The sequence below is a fragment of the Saccopteryx bilineata genome, chromosome 7 (genome assembly GCF_036850765.1).
Source record: "Saccopteryx bilineata isolate mSacBil1 chromosome 7, mSacBil1_pri_phased_curated, whole genome shotgun sequence".
Lineage (NCBI taxonomy): Eukaryota > Metazoa > Chordata > Mammalia > Chiroptera > Emballonuridae > Saccopteryx > Saccopteryx bilineata.
The window spans coordinates 101,443,385-101,461,192 of record NC_089496.1 but is presented as its reverse complement, the minus strand read 5'-3'; the positions used below and the strand labels follow the sequence as shown (position 1 = coordinate 101,461,192).

At 35.6% G+C, this 17,808-nt stretch overlaps 1 protein-coding gene across 2 annotated transcripts in view; it reads right to left on the bottom strand.

The window, feature by feature from the left end:
* The window catches only part of ATRNL1 (attractin like 1), a 546,562-nt gene that overhangs the window by 461,504 nt on the left and 67,250 nt on the right, over positions 1–17,808 (bottom strand). For both annotated transcript variants that reach the window (XM_066238474.1, XM_066238473.1), the window contains exon 9: positions 8,200–8,383. In XM_066238474.1, coding sequence (XP_066094571.1) covers positions 8,200–8,383 — 184 coding nt within the window. The remainder of the gene's footprint in view (positions 1–8,199; positions 8,384–17,808) is intronic.

The window sequence follows — 17,808 nt, the reverse complement described above, 5'->3', positions numbered from 1 at the left end:
ACCATGAGAAAAGAGGGAAGAAACAGTAATATACAAGTAATGTTTCTCTATTTCACTTAAATCAAGTTAGTATAAATCTGAAGTATAGTCTAAGTTAAGATACACATATACGTTAAACCCTAAAACAATATAACTCTGATACCTAAACTAGACAAAGATAATACAAGGAAAGAACACTATATACTAACATGTTTTTTAATAACATGTTAAAAATCCTTAACAAAATATTAGAAAATCAAAATAAGCAATGTATAAAAAGGATGCTATGCCATGACAAGTGGAATTTATTGCAGGAATGCATGGTTGGGTTAACATCTGAAAAGCAATCGGCGCAGTACACCATATTAATAGAATAAAAAAATGATCATTTAAATAGATGCTGAAAAAGCTTGACAAAATCCAGCACCCTTTCAGGATAAGAAACACTCAACAACGTAAGATACAAAAGGGAACTTCTTCAACCTGATAAAGGCTGAATAGTGTCCCACCCCAAAAGATGTATCCATATACAAATCCCCAAAACAACCAAAGTTTAATTTTTTTTAAGTGTACACAAACAACTAATATGACAAAATGAACAGAAGACTTGAGCAGAATTTCAAAGAGAGAAATATGGACAATGAACAATGAAAAGATCTTTCATTTCATTAGTAATCAGAAAAATACAGATTAAAACCAAAATAGGACACCATTTCATACCCACCATAGTGGCAAAAAAAATATCTTAAAAAAAAACAAACGGCACCAAATTTTGGAGAGCTGGTAGAGAAATGAGAACTCCCATTCTCCCCTGGTCGGAGTATAGACTGGTAAAATGACACTGGAGTATGGTTGGGTAAACCTGACCATGACAGTCCCTGTGACCAAGCATTAAGGAATGGCTTAGAGAAACGTGTGAATGAACAACAGAAGACTAATTGAGAACCCTTATAATTGTCCGTAATAGCAAAAGTTAGTACATCCCGGATGTCCATTCACAGCGGAGTAACTTTAAAAAGGACCTATGTTCCCACAACAAGCGTCTCACACAGGACAGTTCTGTCTGCAAGCCCATCATACTTCCCTAAGCCATTCACCCTCCCATCCTCCTAAATGACCATTCCATACTTTACCCTCTCTCTTCAAACCTGTTTCCTCATTGATACTGCCTGTTCTCATTCTCAGCTGGTAACTTCACTGCCTATTTCACTGAGAATAAAAAAGAGAATCGATATTTTCACCATCTCTCACCCATCCACCCATTAGCTGCAACTGCCTTCCTATAACCTGCCTTCTCCCTGTGAATAGAATGCCCACGCTCCCAGTCCTAGAAGACATCCTAGGTGCTTACCAGATCCCACAGCTACTTGTTTTCTTAGGAACACCCAGCTAGCGAAGTCTTCCCTTTCTTGCACCATTATTTTTAGCATTTTCTTGATCTTTGCTATCAGCCAACAAATATAACTATTTCTCCAAACTTAAAACCTCTCTTGTCCTTGCCTCCCTGAGCCTCTATGACCCTATTTCTCTCCTTCCCTTATAACTAAGCTCCTCAGAAAATCTGTTAGTACTTTTCTCCAATTCCTCTGCTCCCATCCTGACCAGACTATGACAACCGAACTTCACTCCACCACTCCACTGGAACCTCAGGCAAGCTCAGCAAAAAGATTCCAGCCAGCCTGACCTGTGGTGGCGCAGTGGAGAAAGCGTCGGCCTGGAATGCTAAGGTCACCGGTTCGAAACCCTGGGCTTGCCCAGTCAAGGCACATATGGGAGTTGATGCTTCCTGTTCCTCCCTACTTTATCTCTCTCTTGCCCTCTCTCTCTCCTTTCTCTCTAAAAATTAATAAATAAAATCTAAAAAAAAAAAAAAAAAAAAAGACTCCAGCTAGCCAGATGCCATGATCATTGCTTAACTCTCATAATACTTTGCCTGTTGACAGCTTCTGACAAACTCTCTCCTTGGAAGCCTACTCTTGGCTTCTAAGACACCACACTTTCCGGGTAACTCACTAACTGCTTATTTTCTGTCTCTTTCTAATTCTTTATCATTATCTCTGAGCAGAAATGTAGTATCCAAATTCCCAAATTCCTACATCCAGCCACCTATTTTATATATTCATTAACATGTATAATAGGGATCTCAGATTAAATACATCTAAAACCAAGCTCCTAAAATCTTCCTTCCCACCAAACCTACTTTGACAGAGTTCATCACCCCAATCAATGCCAACTCCATGCGTTCAGGTCTTCAAAAGCCTGTTTCAACTTCCACGGCTCTCCCTCTTCCACTCTATTTCCAGTCCCTTAGTCTAGCCAATCTGTTGGCTCTACCTTGAAAATATATATTTGGAATCCAAGCTGTTCTCATCGTTTGCATATTGCCTCCCTGGTCCAGACACTATCGTCTGTTTCTTAGATTACAGTAGTCTCCTAAATGGTCCTCTTGCTTCTGCTCTTGTATCATGATCACAACACAGCAGCCATGGTGATCCTGGAATGACCCAAGGCAGAGCATTTCATATCTCTGTTCTACACCTGCCACTAGCTTCCCATACAGAGTAAAAGTCAAAATCTTTATAATGATCTCTATGACTCTTTATAATAGGGTTCCCCATCAATACTCTAAGGCAGTGGTCCCCAACCTTTTTTGGGCCACGGACCGGTTTAATGTCAGAAAATATTTTCACGTACTGGCCTTTAGGGTGGGACGGAAAAATGTATCACGTGACCGAGACAAGTGTCAAGAGTGAGTCTTAGACGGATGTAACAGAGGGAATCTGGTCATTTTTTAAAAATAAAATATCATTCAGGCTTAAATATAAATAAAACAGAAATAATGTAAATTATTTATTCTTTCTCTGCGGACCGGTATCAAATGGCCCACGGATCAGTACCAGTCCGCGGCCCAGGGTTTGGGGACCACTGCTCTAAGTTCACTTTCTTCCATTTCACCAAAACCACTCTATGACCCTCTAACCATGCTATACTGGCCCCCTTGCATTCCAAACAATAAGCATATTCCCCTCGCTTTCCCTCTGCCTAGACCAGCTGTCCCTCAGACACCTCGTTCTCTAACCCCTCATTTCTTTTTTCAAATGCATTCTCAGTGATGTCTTCTCAGATGACCCTATTTAATGGAACAACCTGAAACTCCCTATCCTCTTCCCATGCTTTTTTTTTTGTCCCTAGCACTTGTCATCATTTAAAATACCTTTTACTTATTTCCATTTTTATAGTCTTCTTCTCCTGATTAAAATATTATATATCTAAGACAGAAGGTTGATGTTTGAAAAGCTCTCTAAGGAAAGCATGCAATGTTAAACAATACATGCAAAAAGTCAAAAACTGACAACTCAGTCATTGGTTTGTTTGCAAAAACATACAGACGGGTAAAAAAAAAAATCTATAATGAAAAACAACAAAATAATTAACACAATATTAATATGGTTACCTCTTTGGGGGGTAATGAAGGGAATGCCAACATGGAGGCACATGAGGGCTTCCTGGGGAACTGGAATGTCCTCTTTCTTGGTTCAGGTAGATAGACTGTTTACTTCATTTTTGTTCTGAAACTATGTATATACGCTTTCATATAGTCTTTTGTCCATACGGAATATTTCCAAGTTTATAAAAGAGCACTATGAAAAAAATAAGTACTGCATAGCTCAAAATTACCTTAAAAGGTAAAACTATAGAAATAAAATTTTAAGTGATCAATATGTGATTTTAACCAAGCATTCCAAAATTCCAAGTCTTGTATCATATCATGCTATTTATGAAAACAATACTCATTTCTGCCTATATAATATTGTATGCTCATTTCAATAAATTCCGCTGCTGTACTATTTCCTTATTGTGCATGTTTCTATTATTTCCCACACATATATACAACATAGAAGTTTAAGTTATCTGTCTCCTTTACTGAGAAAGTCTTAGGATTATTCCCAATACAGTGTTTGATACACAGTTAACAAATCTTGTTGAAAAGATTTCAGACACTCATTATGCAGAGTAATAAGGATAAACACCATGAATAGCATGTCCATTAGTACTTACTAAAAGGTAAGTTCACATTTATAAAATTGTCCTGTTTTACTTTCCAAAACCTCTGACAGCTAAGTTGTTAAAGAAATCCCCAAAATTCAATAAAATAATAAAATAGCTTTGAATAATTTAATGTAACAAAAAACCTCCCATTATATTAAATTTAAGAAGCTAGAAAAATATCATTTCATGTAACCAGATGTAGTATCATTATGAAAACACATTCTAAGTTTATGTGATTTCAACTATTTTTATGTATGATGTTTTAAATAGAACCACAGAAGCTTTATCATTAGACTCACTACCCATCTTAAAACATTCATAGTAGAAATCTTTTTCCTCTCACTTGAAAAAAATAGGGAAAAATTACCAAATGCATATTACAGCTGTAAGTTCTAAATGATAATGCTTAATATGTTCCTATGTGTTAAATTTTGTTATGCTTTTTTACAGGTTAAAGGGACACAATTATAGTGGCTAGGACTTTAGCAATAAGCAAAAAGAAAAAATCTGAAGTCTCTACTATCATAGAAAAGTCTTGATATATAAGAACAATAAAGGTGTAGGGTCCTACTGTTAACTTTAAAACATGTATGTGTAAAGAATGTTATGAGATCTCTCATTTAACAAGACTAAGAAATTAAACCACAATGGCCCTAGTATCAACAGTCATCATAGCAAAGCATCATACCAATTAATAAACCATCCTAACCATATAGAAAGAAATCCTATGAATACAGGATGTCTTTTCTCTCTTATTCTTTAAATGCAAAGAAACCTGACTCAACCAGCCCTGAAGTAATAAGCTAGCAGCAATAGCTTTGGGTGTATCTGAACTTATGTCTCAATCATTTCCAACAATGACCAAAAAATGTAATTTGGTGACTATATACTAAAAACTGACCCTCTTCTCATATTTCAAATTATCAAAAACTATCAGCATTTAACATTAAATCTGATAAATCAAATCAAACACAGATTTCTATTTTTTTTTCTTACAGAGACAGAGAGAGAGTCAGAGAGAGGGACAGACAGGAATGGAGAGAAATGAGAAGCATCAATCATTAGTTTTTCGTTGCGACACCTTAGTTGTTCATTGATTGCTTTCTCATATGTGTGTTGACCAGGGGCTACAACAGACCAAGTAACCCCTTGCTCAAGCCAGCGACCTTGGGTCCAAGCTGGTGAGCTTTGCTCAAACCAGATGAGCCTGCGCTCAAGCTGGCAACCTCGGAGTCTTGAACCTGGGTCCTCTGCATCCCAGTCCGACGCTCTATCCACTGCGACACCGCCTGGTCAGGCAGATTTCTATTCTTAAATACACTTTTATGAAATATGACACACAGACCAAAATGTATACAAATTCCAAAGGTATATTTCCATGAAATGTCATGAAGTGAACACATGTGTGTAACCACTCCAGGAACTTTCCTGTTGCTCATCTCAATCACTACACAACTCTTCCTAGCCTAAGGCAATTCCGGTCATAACTTTTCAGACCAGAGATTAGTTTTTCCTGGCGCTAAACTTCATATAAATGGAATCATACACTATACAGTCTTTCTTATTGTTTGGCTTCTTTTGGTCCACATTACTTTGGTGAGATACAACTTCATGAATATCAGCAGAGACAATTCTTTCATTTTTATTATTGCATAGCATTCTATTGTTTAGATACAACTAATTTACCCATTTGAAGTGATGGGTATTTTCATTTGTTTCCAATTACTGCTATTACAAATAACACTGTAATAAATATTTCCCATATGACTGCAGTACATGCACATATATATGCATTTGTTAGATACATCACTAGAATAACTATTACATATGTATGTGTGAGTGTATTCTAATTTAGTAGAAACTGTCAAAAAGGTTTTCAGAGGGCTTGTACCATTTATATACACACTTGGATTAGCAGTCTTGTACATTGTAGCCATTTAAGTGGCTGAGTAGTGGTACTTCAGTATCATCTTCATTTAAATTGCCCTTGTGCCTAATGAGTTGAGCACCTTTTAAAATGTATCCTGGCCTTATGGACATTCTTCTCTGTGAAGTACTATTCAAGTTTCTTGCCCATTTGCTATGGAGCAATAGGACATTTTTATTGATTTGTAGTTCTCTATATTTCAGGAATAGAATCCTTTGTTGGCTTGATAAATTACAAAAACCTCCCACACTGTGGCTTGCCTTTTCACCTTCTTACTGATATTTTTAGATATATATCATTGTTCCTTGCTTCACAGTACTATTTAAATTCTATTTTAAGTCTTTTTTTTCCCAATGGATACAAAAATGTTTGCCTCTGTTATCTTCTACCATATTTATTATTTTACCTCCCATATTTAGATATGCAATTGATCTGAAATTGATTTTTATGTATGGTATGAAGTAGGACCCAAAATCATTTTTTAATTGTATAGCCAACTGGCCCAGAATAATTTATTGAGAAAAAATAGTTCTGAAGTGTCAACTTTGCCATAAACCAAGAGCTCATGAATGTGCAATGTAGGTCTGTCTGGGGAATTGATATTTGTTACATTAGTCTGTTTCCCTATCTTTGCAATCATACTTAATTACTGTAGCTTAAAGTCATGCGACTTGGTAGAGAGATCTTCAAGCTTTGTTCTTGTAACAGTTTTTTAAGCTGTGGATAGTCCTTTGCATTTTCATCCAAGTTTTAGAATAGGCATGCCAATTTATTGCTGCATGTTTGTTAGAGATTACATTAAATCTACTGATGAATTTAAGCAGAATAGACATCTCCACAATATTGAGTTAATAATTATCATAAAATATTCTCCACTTATTTAGATCTTCAATTTCTTACAAAGGTTTTACAGTTTTCTGGGTAAAAACTCAGTGCCTTAGTCACTACAAATAATTCCTCTTTTTATCATAGCAAGAAGTCAACAATAAAATGTCAGAAATATTAAAATAGGATATAAAATACAATGTGTAAATTACATTAAACAAAAGCATTTTATTAATTTTAATAGTCATAAAATTTAAATAATACTACATTTTATATTAGACTAAAAAACAATGAAAATTAATAAAATCACCCAAAGAAAAAGTCTTATTTTTTATAAAGTCCATCTTTCTTTCTTCAAATACAGTAAAAAACAGAATATATGTTTGAAAGTAAAGGGGGCATAACAAATCACAACTTGATAGAAAACTATCTCATTTCCCATAAAGAAATTTTGTGTTAACAGTTTTGAAAGAATGTGTAGTGTCTTAAAACAACAAAGGAATCATTTCCCATGTTAATCAATAAATAAAAACAATAATATTTCAAACATGAAGGGAACATTATCATTATAAATAGGCAATTCACTAAATAGAAAGACACAAGTAGCAAATGAACACATTCAAAGAGGCTTCCTCAAAATAGTCATCAGGATATGTAAATTAAAATATCAGTAAGATATCATTCAGACCCACTGTTCTGGCAAAATGAAAATATCCTCACAGTCACCAAGTGTTGGCGGGAATATGAAGAAACAGGGACATTCATACCTTGCTGGTGGAAATTATATTACCACAGTCACTTGGGAGGAATTACACAGATGCAATAAATCTGAAGATATGACTACCCTCAAACACATCAATTTCATTTCTAAGTATACTGTATACCCCAGACAAACTCTTGCATTTGTGCATGAAACAACCAGCACAAAATATAGAATGTAGCATTATTATAACAACCAAAAAGGAAAATCTAGTTAAATATCACAAGCTTTGTTTTTACAGGAAATGAAATAATAAAAATGAAGAAACATTTTTAAAATTTACCAATGACAATAAAATATGAGTGCAAAGAAGAACAAATCCCAAGACAAATTAATAACAATCCTAAATGTTTGAGAAGCAACATTTCCTGTCTGAACTAAACATATCAGCACTGATAAGTACAAGTAATATATCTAGAATAAGTGTATCCAAAGGATCTGAAACCACTTTAAAGTTAATTATTTACAGAAATGATGGCTACCTAAACAATATATTATTTTGTGCCTTTGCTACATAATAGAATCTCGTTAGTTGAAATAAAGATGGTAAAAGGCCAAGAATGTCCCCCTGGAAATATTTAATAAACACCACTATTATAGAAATAGAAAATATAACAGTGACAAATTTTCTCAACATACTTCTGCTTCTTCTACTCACCAAGTTTTAGTGTTCACTTCATACTTATAAAGATCATCTACTAATCCATATTTGTTGCCTGGTAATGCTTTATAGCCTCCATGAACATAAATGGACTTTGTTATTTTATCATACACGCTGGTATGACCATATCCACCTTGAACAATAGCTCCTTTCGTTTCTGAAACAAGCCAAGTGTTGGATGCTGTAATAGAAGGAAGATAAATCATGAGCTTCAAGAAGTATTTAAAATTATAACTAATATATCACCAAACTACCAAGTTAATTCTAATGCCACATGTTTGTGAGTAAGGTATACCGAATATTCATTTAATCAAGAAATATGAGCAAATTACTATACGTTAGGTACTCGGGGTTGAGGTTGAGTTACAGTGGTCTTTCTATAGATTAAACTCTGAAATATTGAAAATGCCAAATTTGTGTGTGAAAGAGGAAAATATAAACTTCATACTCACATACATTTCTGTATTGTAAATAACTGAAATAAGATATAATAAATAGTTTAGGAGAGCCTACTATGTAGCAAGCTCTGAGTTAGTCACTGCTATTACAAAGATTTTAAAAAAAAAGATATAATCTCTGCCCTTAACAATGTTTAGCACTGTGCTGGTCCCCCCTTGCTTCATACAGAAATGAAATGATAAAAGAAGGAATCTTACAGCATCAGAAAAGATCAACAAATAGAGCAGAAATGTGAGTACACACTATCCTTGTCCTCTGGAGATTTCTAAATCATATTGATGAAGAAAATAAAAATTATAACATCATTTGATACTCAGGACAGTAATATTAAAAATGGAGAAGGTGAGGGGAATCTAAGTGAACTCAAGGCTTCAATACATCTCTTGAAGTTTTAAAAGTTGATACTAAGATATTATAATTAGTTACATATGCATATTTTTATATCCATAGCAACCTCTATGAAGGTATATGGTGATTGATGGACAAGGCTTGACTTGGGGGATGGTGAATGCACAATACAGTGTACAGAGATGTGCTATATAATTGGGCACCTGAAACCTGTTTAATTATGTTAACCAGTGTCACTCTAATAAATTCAATAAAAAAAGAAAACCATACAAAGCAATACACTCGAGAATAATAACATCAAGATGAAATTCTAAAAGTTGGTCAAGCAACCCACAGGAAGCAAATAAACAAACAAAGGCACCCAAAAAAAAAAACCCACGGGAAACTAAATAAATAATAAAATAGCAGATTTAGACACTAATGTATCAAAGTTACTCTAAATGGAAATGGTCCAATTATATAACATTCCTGAAAAAAAAAACACAAAATTATAGACATGGAGAACAGATCTGTGATTGTCCAGGGCTAGGGATGAGAGAGGAGTAAAGGCAGAGTGGGGTGGGTGTGGTCTAAAAGAGCAAGGTGAAGAATCCTAGTGGTGACAGAACTATTCTGTATTTTGACTACGGGGGTAGGTACATGAAACAACATGTGAAAGTTTGAGCAGAACTAACCACATTCACACGTGCACACACAACTGAAACTGGAGCAATCTGAAGGAGATCAATAGGTTGTATCAATCTAGATCGTGAAATTACGCTACATTTTCACAAGCAGTTACCACCAAGGAAAACTGCCTAATGGGTACACAGGATCACTGGGTTATTTCTTACAAGTGTATGTAAATTATCTCAAAATTCAAAGCTTAATTTAAAAATATTGATATATATTCATCATATATATCATAAAACAGTATTTCACTCAACTATTTGTGACACATCAAAAATAATTAAAAGTATAGGACCTATAACACAGCTATAACACTAAAGTGTGCATTCTTAAATACGACAGCAGTATTTCTCAAGACTTAGTCACCATTAGTTTAGTCAAGAAACCTACAGGGTGATATGGTAGTTTCAGATGCGATAATTAAGAAATAATTTTGTTCAGACACAGGTGAAAAACTTGAAATGTAAAGTTAATTATGATTCATATTCTCATTATATTTTTATTAGTTTTGCATTTGGAAATGTACACACACTACAAGGAATCATTTTGACTCAGTAAGCATTCAAGGTTTACTTGTCAACATTTTTTTGTCAATTCCAAGGATGACGGCAAAGAAGTTGTACTCCTGACATGATCACTGACCCAATACAAGGAAGAGCTAACTAAATCTTCAAATATCAGAATTACGATCCAAAGCAATGATGGGCTGAAACTCTTTTAGCAACAAAGGTCAAGCCCTTCACTACATTACAACATAAAATCAACAAACACAGGACAGAGTGTACCCTGCTGACAGCAAGCACTTAGATGACACGTAAAACCTAAGGACGTTTTGTTGTCTTTAGACTAGCTACAAGTCAACATAATAATATACATAAAAAATATAAATTTAGGTAGGAATAAATATTTTAATAAAATATCAACTCTAGCACAAAGGAAAGAATGGTGTCACATTAGGAAATACACCACATTTGCTCTGTCTGTTAAGTTTTAATAGGTCATTTCAAAGTATAGTTTGTCCAGAAGGGTGATAAAGATGACAATGTGGTTTATACTTATATAATCCTTTTCCTAGCTGAGTGATGAATGACTAGTTGTGAGAGACACCTGTGTCTCAGTTCCCTTATCTGTACAATGGGGTTAAAAGAGTATATATTTGCATGTTCACTTTAGGGAGTTAATATGTATAAAGTGCTTATAACACCACCTAGCACAGAGTAAGGCTTCAATAAATGTTAGCTGCTGTTATTATTATAATAATTTATTAGAAAATATTCTTTACATCACTGCCTGTGTTACTGTAAGGCACTAACAATAAGATATGACAAAATCTTGTTATGTAAATACACTGAAGGAACTATGGACGCTTTTCTAAAGAATAGAAAATAAATGAATAATAACCTATCTCAAAATATTTGTAGGGTTATTATGGAAGAGTAATTAAATTTCACTAGTAGAGTTCTATAAAGTCATGAAAAAAAAAAACAAGTACAAAGGACAAATGCACATTTCTTCTAAATACAAATTCTTAAATTTTAAATACTTAAAACAAATTTAGAATGGCTGCCTTCTAAAGGACAGATATCTACATTATTGAAAGAATGTGAAGCAGAGAGAGACCAGAATTTTCAACATCCTCAATGCTTGTTTACTAACATTTTTCAATATAATTTAATTCGTGCATATTAGCTTAGAAAGTTTTCAAAGCATATTATTTAATAATTTCATTTACCAACACTAAAGACTTTGGTGAGGTTTTTTGAAAATACAACATCTTAACCACAACCTCTGTACACAGACAGAGCAATTTATTAAAACGTTTTGCTTATTGCATTGAAATTGTTTTACTTTACCTAATTAGTCTTGTAAAGTTCTTCACAAACGAAACTCCTCCACAAATGCCAAGCCTAATTCAAGAACAATAAAAGTCTGTGTTGTATGACTCCTACAGTTGAATAATTTTAGAGGGAAGATTTATTCTATTAAAAATTCCTAATTATCACCCCCTAATACACCTATAGATCTACATTTTCAGATGCCACTTTGCTGAAAAGCCAAGTTCCATTTACACGCGCAATTCAGCAAAGAATTTTGAAAAATACATCATGTGAACAGCTGAAGCGAGTCCCACAGTATCACTAAACTTACATTAAAAAAATTAACTTTCTAAAAATATCATATTTAATGGTGTTTGAATCAAAAGAAAAAATTAATTAATACAAACTGACATTAATGATGGCTTTCCCAACTACACCTCCCAAATTCTAAAATCATGAAAAACACTAAAGCAAAACATTAATGTTATTCTAACCTTGACACTCACATTGAAATTCTTTGAAAGTTTATGAGGTATGGCTAACTTAAAGAGAAATAAATTTCTCTCAGGACTAACCCAGAAGAGCTTTATGGTCCAAGTTAGTAAAACCAACCGATCATTCCCTTTGAGATTTATAGATGCCCTAAAAGCCATAATTCAAAGTATAAAAAAAAGAACAAACTGACGCTTCCTCTATAGCGGCGGCAAGTTCACAGGAATTCTTATAACTTCAGGTCAAAATATATATTCTATACAACCAAATGGAAAAAACATACATCTACCTCTTCTCATCTATTTTTAGCACTCAATTTGAAAATACATAATTTCAAAGGTATGAACAAGCTGCAAGAGTAGTCAAAGAGTTCCCATATATCCACTACTCAGATTGACTAAATACATCATTCCTACTCCTCACACATATTTTAAAGCAGGGGTCGGGAACTTATGGCTCACGAGCCAGATGTGGCTCTTTTGATGGCTGCATCTGGCTCGCAGACAAATCTTTAATAAAAAAATAATAACGTTAAAAATATAAAACATTCTCATGTATTACAATCCATTCATTTCCTACCACTCATGTTCATGGTTGTGGGTGGCTGGAGCTAATCACAACTGTCCTCCGGGACAACATCAAATTTTTATTGGATAATGTGTAACATACACAGGTCACTGTATGGCTCTCACGAAATTACATTTTAAAATATGAGGCGTTCATGGCTCTCTCAGCCAAAAAGGTTCCCAACCCCTGTGTTAATGTATGCTTCAAAAACAAAGACTTTCTTTATACCTAACCATATTAGTTATAAACATCAAGGAAACTCAACATTTACTAACTGAACCTTTACAGACCAAGTTTGCCCACCCTGCTACAAGTGATGTTTCTTAGCAAAGTATCAAAGGCACAGAGTGTCCAATTTCCCAGGATTCATGATGCGAATTGTGATCTCACTCAGACAAGGTACCGATACATTTCTTCACTGCATGATTACTATTTGTCCCCTGAACCCTACAGACACTGAATACCATGCACATCTCATCAAAAATTCATCCCCTCCCCATAGATTAAGCATCCATCAATGATTCTTTGCCAAACCAATTTTTACTATGATTTGTTAAACTCTCAACAATGCCTTCTGTGTAAGACAGAATTCCCCTCTCCTCTGTTGTGCCTGTCAGTCTGTCCGTGATCAGTGCAAGTTCACGGATTTTCTTTTTCACCAGTTTAAAATTTATTACTGTCTTTAATTATTTTGACGTTCAATTTCTCCCAGACTTTACCAATGGGACCCCCTAAGCTGACTCCTCTGTATTTTGTTCTTTGGGGTTTGACAGGACCCATCAGTTTCTTGAGTATCTCCTGTTTTCCTCATTGAGAACTTTATTCCCAACAATGTCAACACATTTATTTACTCATTTTTTTTCAAGCTAACAACACACTTAAAATAATTTCAGAATTACTTCGCCAAAACTTTCGAAAAAGAAACCTAAAGAGTTGTTTGCATTTCTTCGCCACATTCACACCTAATCTGAGGGCATACTGTCAAATATTGGGTTCAAAAGTCACTTGGATGTGCTCTTTTCTCCTCCCTTTCAGAACAATTGTGTTATTCATTTGAAACAGAGTTGGGTCCAATAAATCCATCTAATAATGACAGACAGAATATTCCATAGTTTGTAAGTAAATGTTCTCTGTTCTTCTGAAGACCTCTAAGAAAGAATGAAACTTAAAAAATAACAGTCTTCACAGAGAGTTAAGCCTGCTCAAAAAAACAAACAAACAAACAAAACAGGCCCTGGCCAGTTGGCTCAGTGGTAGAGTGTCGGCCTGGCGTGCAGGAGTCCCGGGTTCGATTCCCGGCCAGGGCACACAGGAGAAGCGCCCATCTGCTTCTCCACCCCTCCCCCTCTCCTTCCTCTCTGTCTCTCTCTTCCCCTCCCGCAGCCAAGGCTCCATTGGAGCAGTTTGCCTGGGCGCTGAGGAAGGCTCTGTGGCCTCTGCCTCAGGCGCTAGAATGGCTCTGATTGCGGCAGAGCGACGCCCCAAGATGGGCAGAACATCGCCCCCTGGTGGGCGTGCCGGGTAGATCCCGGTCGGGCGCATGCGGGAGTCTGTCTGACTGCCTCCCCATTTCCAACTTCAGAAAAGGAAAAAAAAAACCCAGAAAAACTAAAATTGCATCCAATAGAACCCTACAGAATATCAAGAGTTAAACAGCTTCCTGTAACTCCTACCTATGACCTATGCAACAGTTCACATTCTTTTTCTGTTTTCTTTCCCTTCTCCTTCCATTTTTAGTTGCGTTCTTTCTACTTGGACAAAACACAAAACACTTGCATACTAGTCATCTACCGATATTTCCACCCCTGGTTTAGTCTTCACTCTAAAAATCAAATACATGAAATGTTCTCTCCATCAGTCTTTTACCGAAAGTGTTCCCATTCATCTCTTCATTAGATGAAGCTTATTCTCTAGAAGGGTTGGCAAGTTAGAGCCCACAGATCGAACCCAGCCCACCAACTGTTCTGTAAATGACTTTTTATTGAAACACGTCCACGCTCATTCATTTATGCATTTTATATGGCTGCCTGTGTACAGCTGCAATGGCAGTATTGAGTAGTGACAACAGATACTATATAGCCTATAGAGCCTAAAATATCTACTCTCCAGACTTTTACAAAAAAAGTCTGCGCATTTCCAACTCGAGTAGATTTCTCAGGTAAGGCCATATCTATACAGAATTGTCTGAGTTTTGGCATGCTCAAACTGTTTTGTTTTGTTTTTCATTGCCTTGACACTTGAAGGACAGTTTGGCAAGATATACAAGCCCTAAGCTGTCCTTGTTTTCCTTCAGTTTCTTGAAAAATTTGTTCTATGTTTGTCTAGATTTCTACGTTACTGTTGAAAAATCTGATACTAAGCTAATGTCATGCCCTTATAGAATATTTCATCTTTCTGCCTAAAGAGCCTGAGGATTTTTTCTTTATCTTTTCAAATATAACATTTTTATCAAGATATCTCAAAATTGCTGCTGTGGGTAAATTTTGACAGGTACCCAACCCGACAGTGCATAAAAGGAGAATGGATATGTGAATTGTGGTAGAGTCATATCATGAAGTGCAGCAATGCAAAAGAGTTAATTGTGGAAATTCACAGCTACATGGATAAAACTTGGCAAAATAGTTACTGAAATGTTAAAAAGCCTCAGAAACTGCACAAACCATTACTTCCTTTTTAAAAATTCAAAAACAAGTAAGTAAACAAAACAGTGTTATGTAAGCACACATGGTAAAGTTATTTTTAAAAACAAATGCATATGAAGAAATTCTGAATTTCAGAATAGTATAAAGGGCCCAGGGGTCCCCAAACTTTTTACACAGGGGGCCAGTTCACTGTCCCTCAGACCGTTGGAGGGCCGGACTATAAAAAAAACTATGAACAAGTCCCTACACACACTGCACATCTTATTTTAAAGTAAAAAAACAAAACGGGAACAAATACAATATTTAAAATAAAGAACAAGTAAATTTAAATCAACAAACTGACCAGTATTTCAATGGGAACTATGGGCCTGCTTTTGGCTAATGAGATGGTCAATGTTCGGTTCCATATTTGTCACTGCTAGCCGTAACAAGTGATATGACGCACTTACGGAGCCGTGAGGCGTGTGTCCCACGTCACCGGAAGTAGTACTGTACATGAGCGACACCGCACTTTGCAGTGCCACCACATACAGTACTCCACTGACCACCAATGAAAGAGGTGCCCCTTCTGGAAGTGCGGCGGGGGCCGGATAAATGTCCTCAGGGGGCCACATGCAGCCTGTAGTTTGGGGACCCCTGATAAAGGCAGAAAACCTTTTAAAAATTAAGAAATAAAAACTAATAAGCATGATTAGAAAGAGAAAACAAACGGAATACAACAAATAGTTATGCTATTTAAAATTAATATCTTCTCATCAATATTCTGGGGGTTTGTATTAGTGAGACATGATTAATTACTTCTATGATGATGACATAATGAGCAAATAAAGTAGTTTGAATAGACATAATTATAAAAAGAAATTTTTTTAAGAATTTCCAACAAATGCTTATGCTTTTTTAAAAGAAAATATTATATAGGTAAATAAGAGTGTAGTCTATAAAAAAAACAAAACAATAGCTAATGTCCTTGAAAAATCTTGAGCCAATATAATAATCTTGAACATCAAGAGAAAATAAAATGCTACAGATGACCACACAGTATTAAAATTTTAAAATTCAAGAGTAATAGTAGTAGACAAGAAATATTGCTGAAAATCCTATTCATTCCTCTGCAAATATTTAGCAAGCATTTTTTTTATTAAGTGACAGGCGGGAGACAGAGACAGACTCCGGCATGCTCCCTGGGATCCACCCCGCAAGCCCACTAGGGTGGCTGCCCATCTGGGCCCTTGCTCCACTGCTCAGCAACAGAGCTTCTTCTTAGCGCCTGAGGTGGAGGCCATGGAGCCATCCACAGTGCCAAGGGCCAACTTTACTCAAACCATTCAAGCCATGGGTGCAGGAGGGGAAGAGAGAAAAAGAGCGAGGGAGAAGGGAGAAGCAGATGCTCGCTTCTCCTGTGTGCCCTGACCAGGAATCAAACCCAGTACATCTACACACGGGGCCAACGTTCTACCACTGAGCCAACCGGCCAGGGCCGCAAGCATTTAATACATGGCACTTTACTAGAAAGTACACATACAAAGGGACATACAGCAGGCTTCGTGCTCTAAAGTTAACTCCTTTCAAAAAGAAATATAAATACAAAATCAATACCTATAAAAAGCAGTATATGTTTCATAGTCATTGACAAAGAAATACAGGAGTCTAGAGAATAGTTAAATCACTCCCAGAAAATGAAAAGGGCTATAAATGAAGTTGTAGAATAATAAAAGTCTTTTCATGATTATATAACGATGAAGGCTACCTCCACTTTGTTAATTATGGTAAACGAAAGTTTATTTACTTTTACTGCAAGTTGATCTCTACACTACATTATGCATTTTCCTGAATTTCCCAACAATTTTGTGCAGGAAGCTTGTTGATTGCTGTCACTTCTGAGCACCTGATAACTATACATCACGTTTAGAAGTTAAACTCTAGGGTGCCTTCATGAAAATTTTCCCTGTCATACTTATTTGTGTGTTCCACAGAAGCTGTTTTCTTAAGTACTCTGTTATTATAATATATATATTTATTTATATATGAACTTGATCCTTGTTACTTCTCTGACTCTATTGGTTCATTTTTATTCTCTCCTCCAGGCTCCTTACTGCTCCTTGAACATGCTCTGCACGTTCTTGCCTTTACACTAGCTGTTCCTACTTCTAAGGGACACGCCACCCCCACCCCCAGATTATCTACACAGCAAACTCCTCCACTTCCTTCAATCCTTTGACCAAAATTCATGTGGTCTACTGGAAAGTTCTGTCCGTTTTTGGAATAAAACAAAATACAAATTTTTCTTACCGACAATAAACTTTATTAAATAATATAATTGTCATTATTATTAATGATTTCTTGCCAGTGTGAGGGCAATTTGTATATCCCGTTTTTGAAAAATGTTTTATCTTTTGATGCGAAAAATTGAACCAGTGCTTGTTTGAGATCTTCATTTTTGAATTTTTTGCCCTTCAAAAAATTTTGTAAGGACAAAAACAAGTGATTGAGGGTGCTAAATCGGGGAATATGGTGGATGCGACAGACATGCTTCTGTAGCATTTCTTCCTTGTTGAAATTCATAAAAATTACAGTGGCGTAAATGAACTTTATCAGTAGCCATGGGTACAATA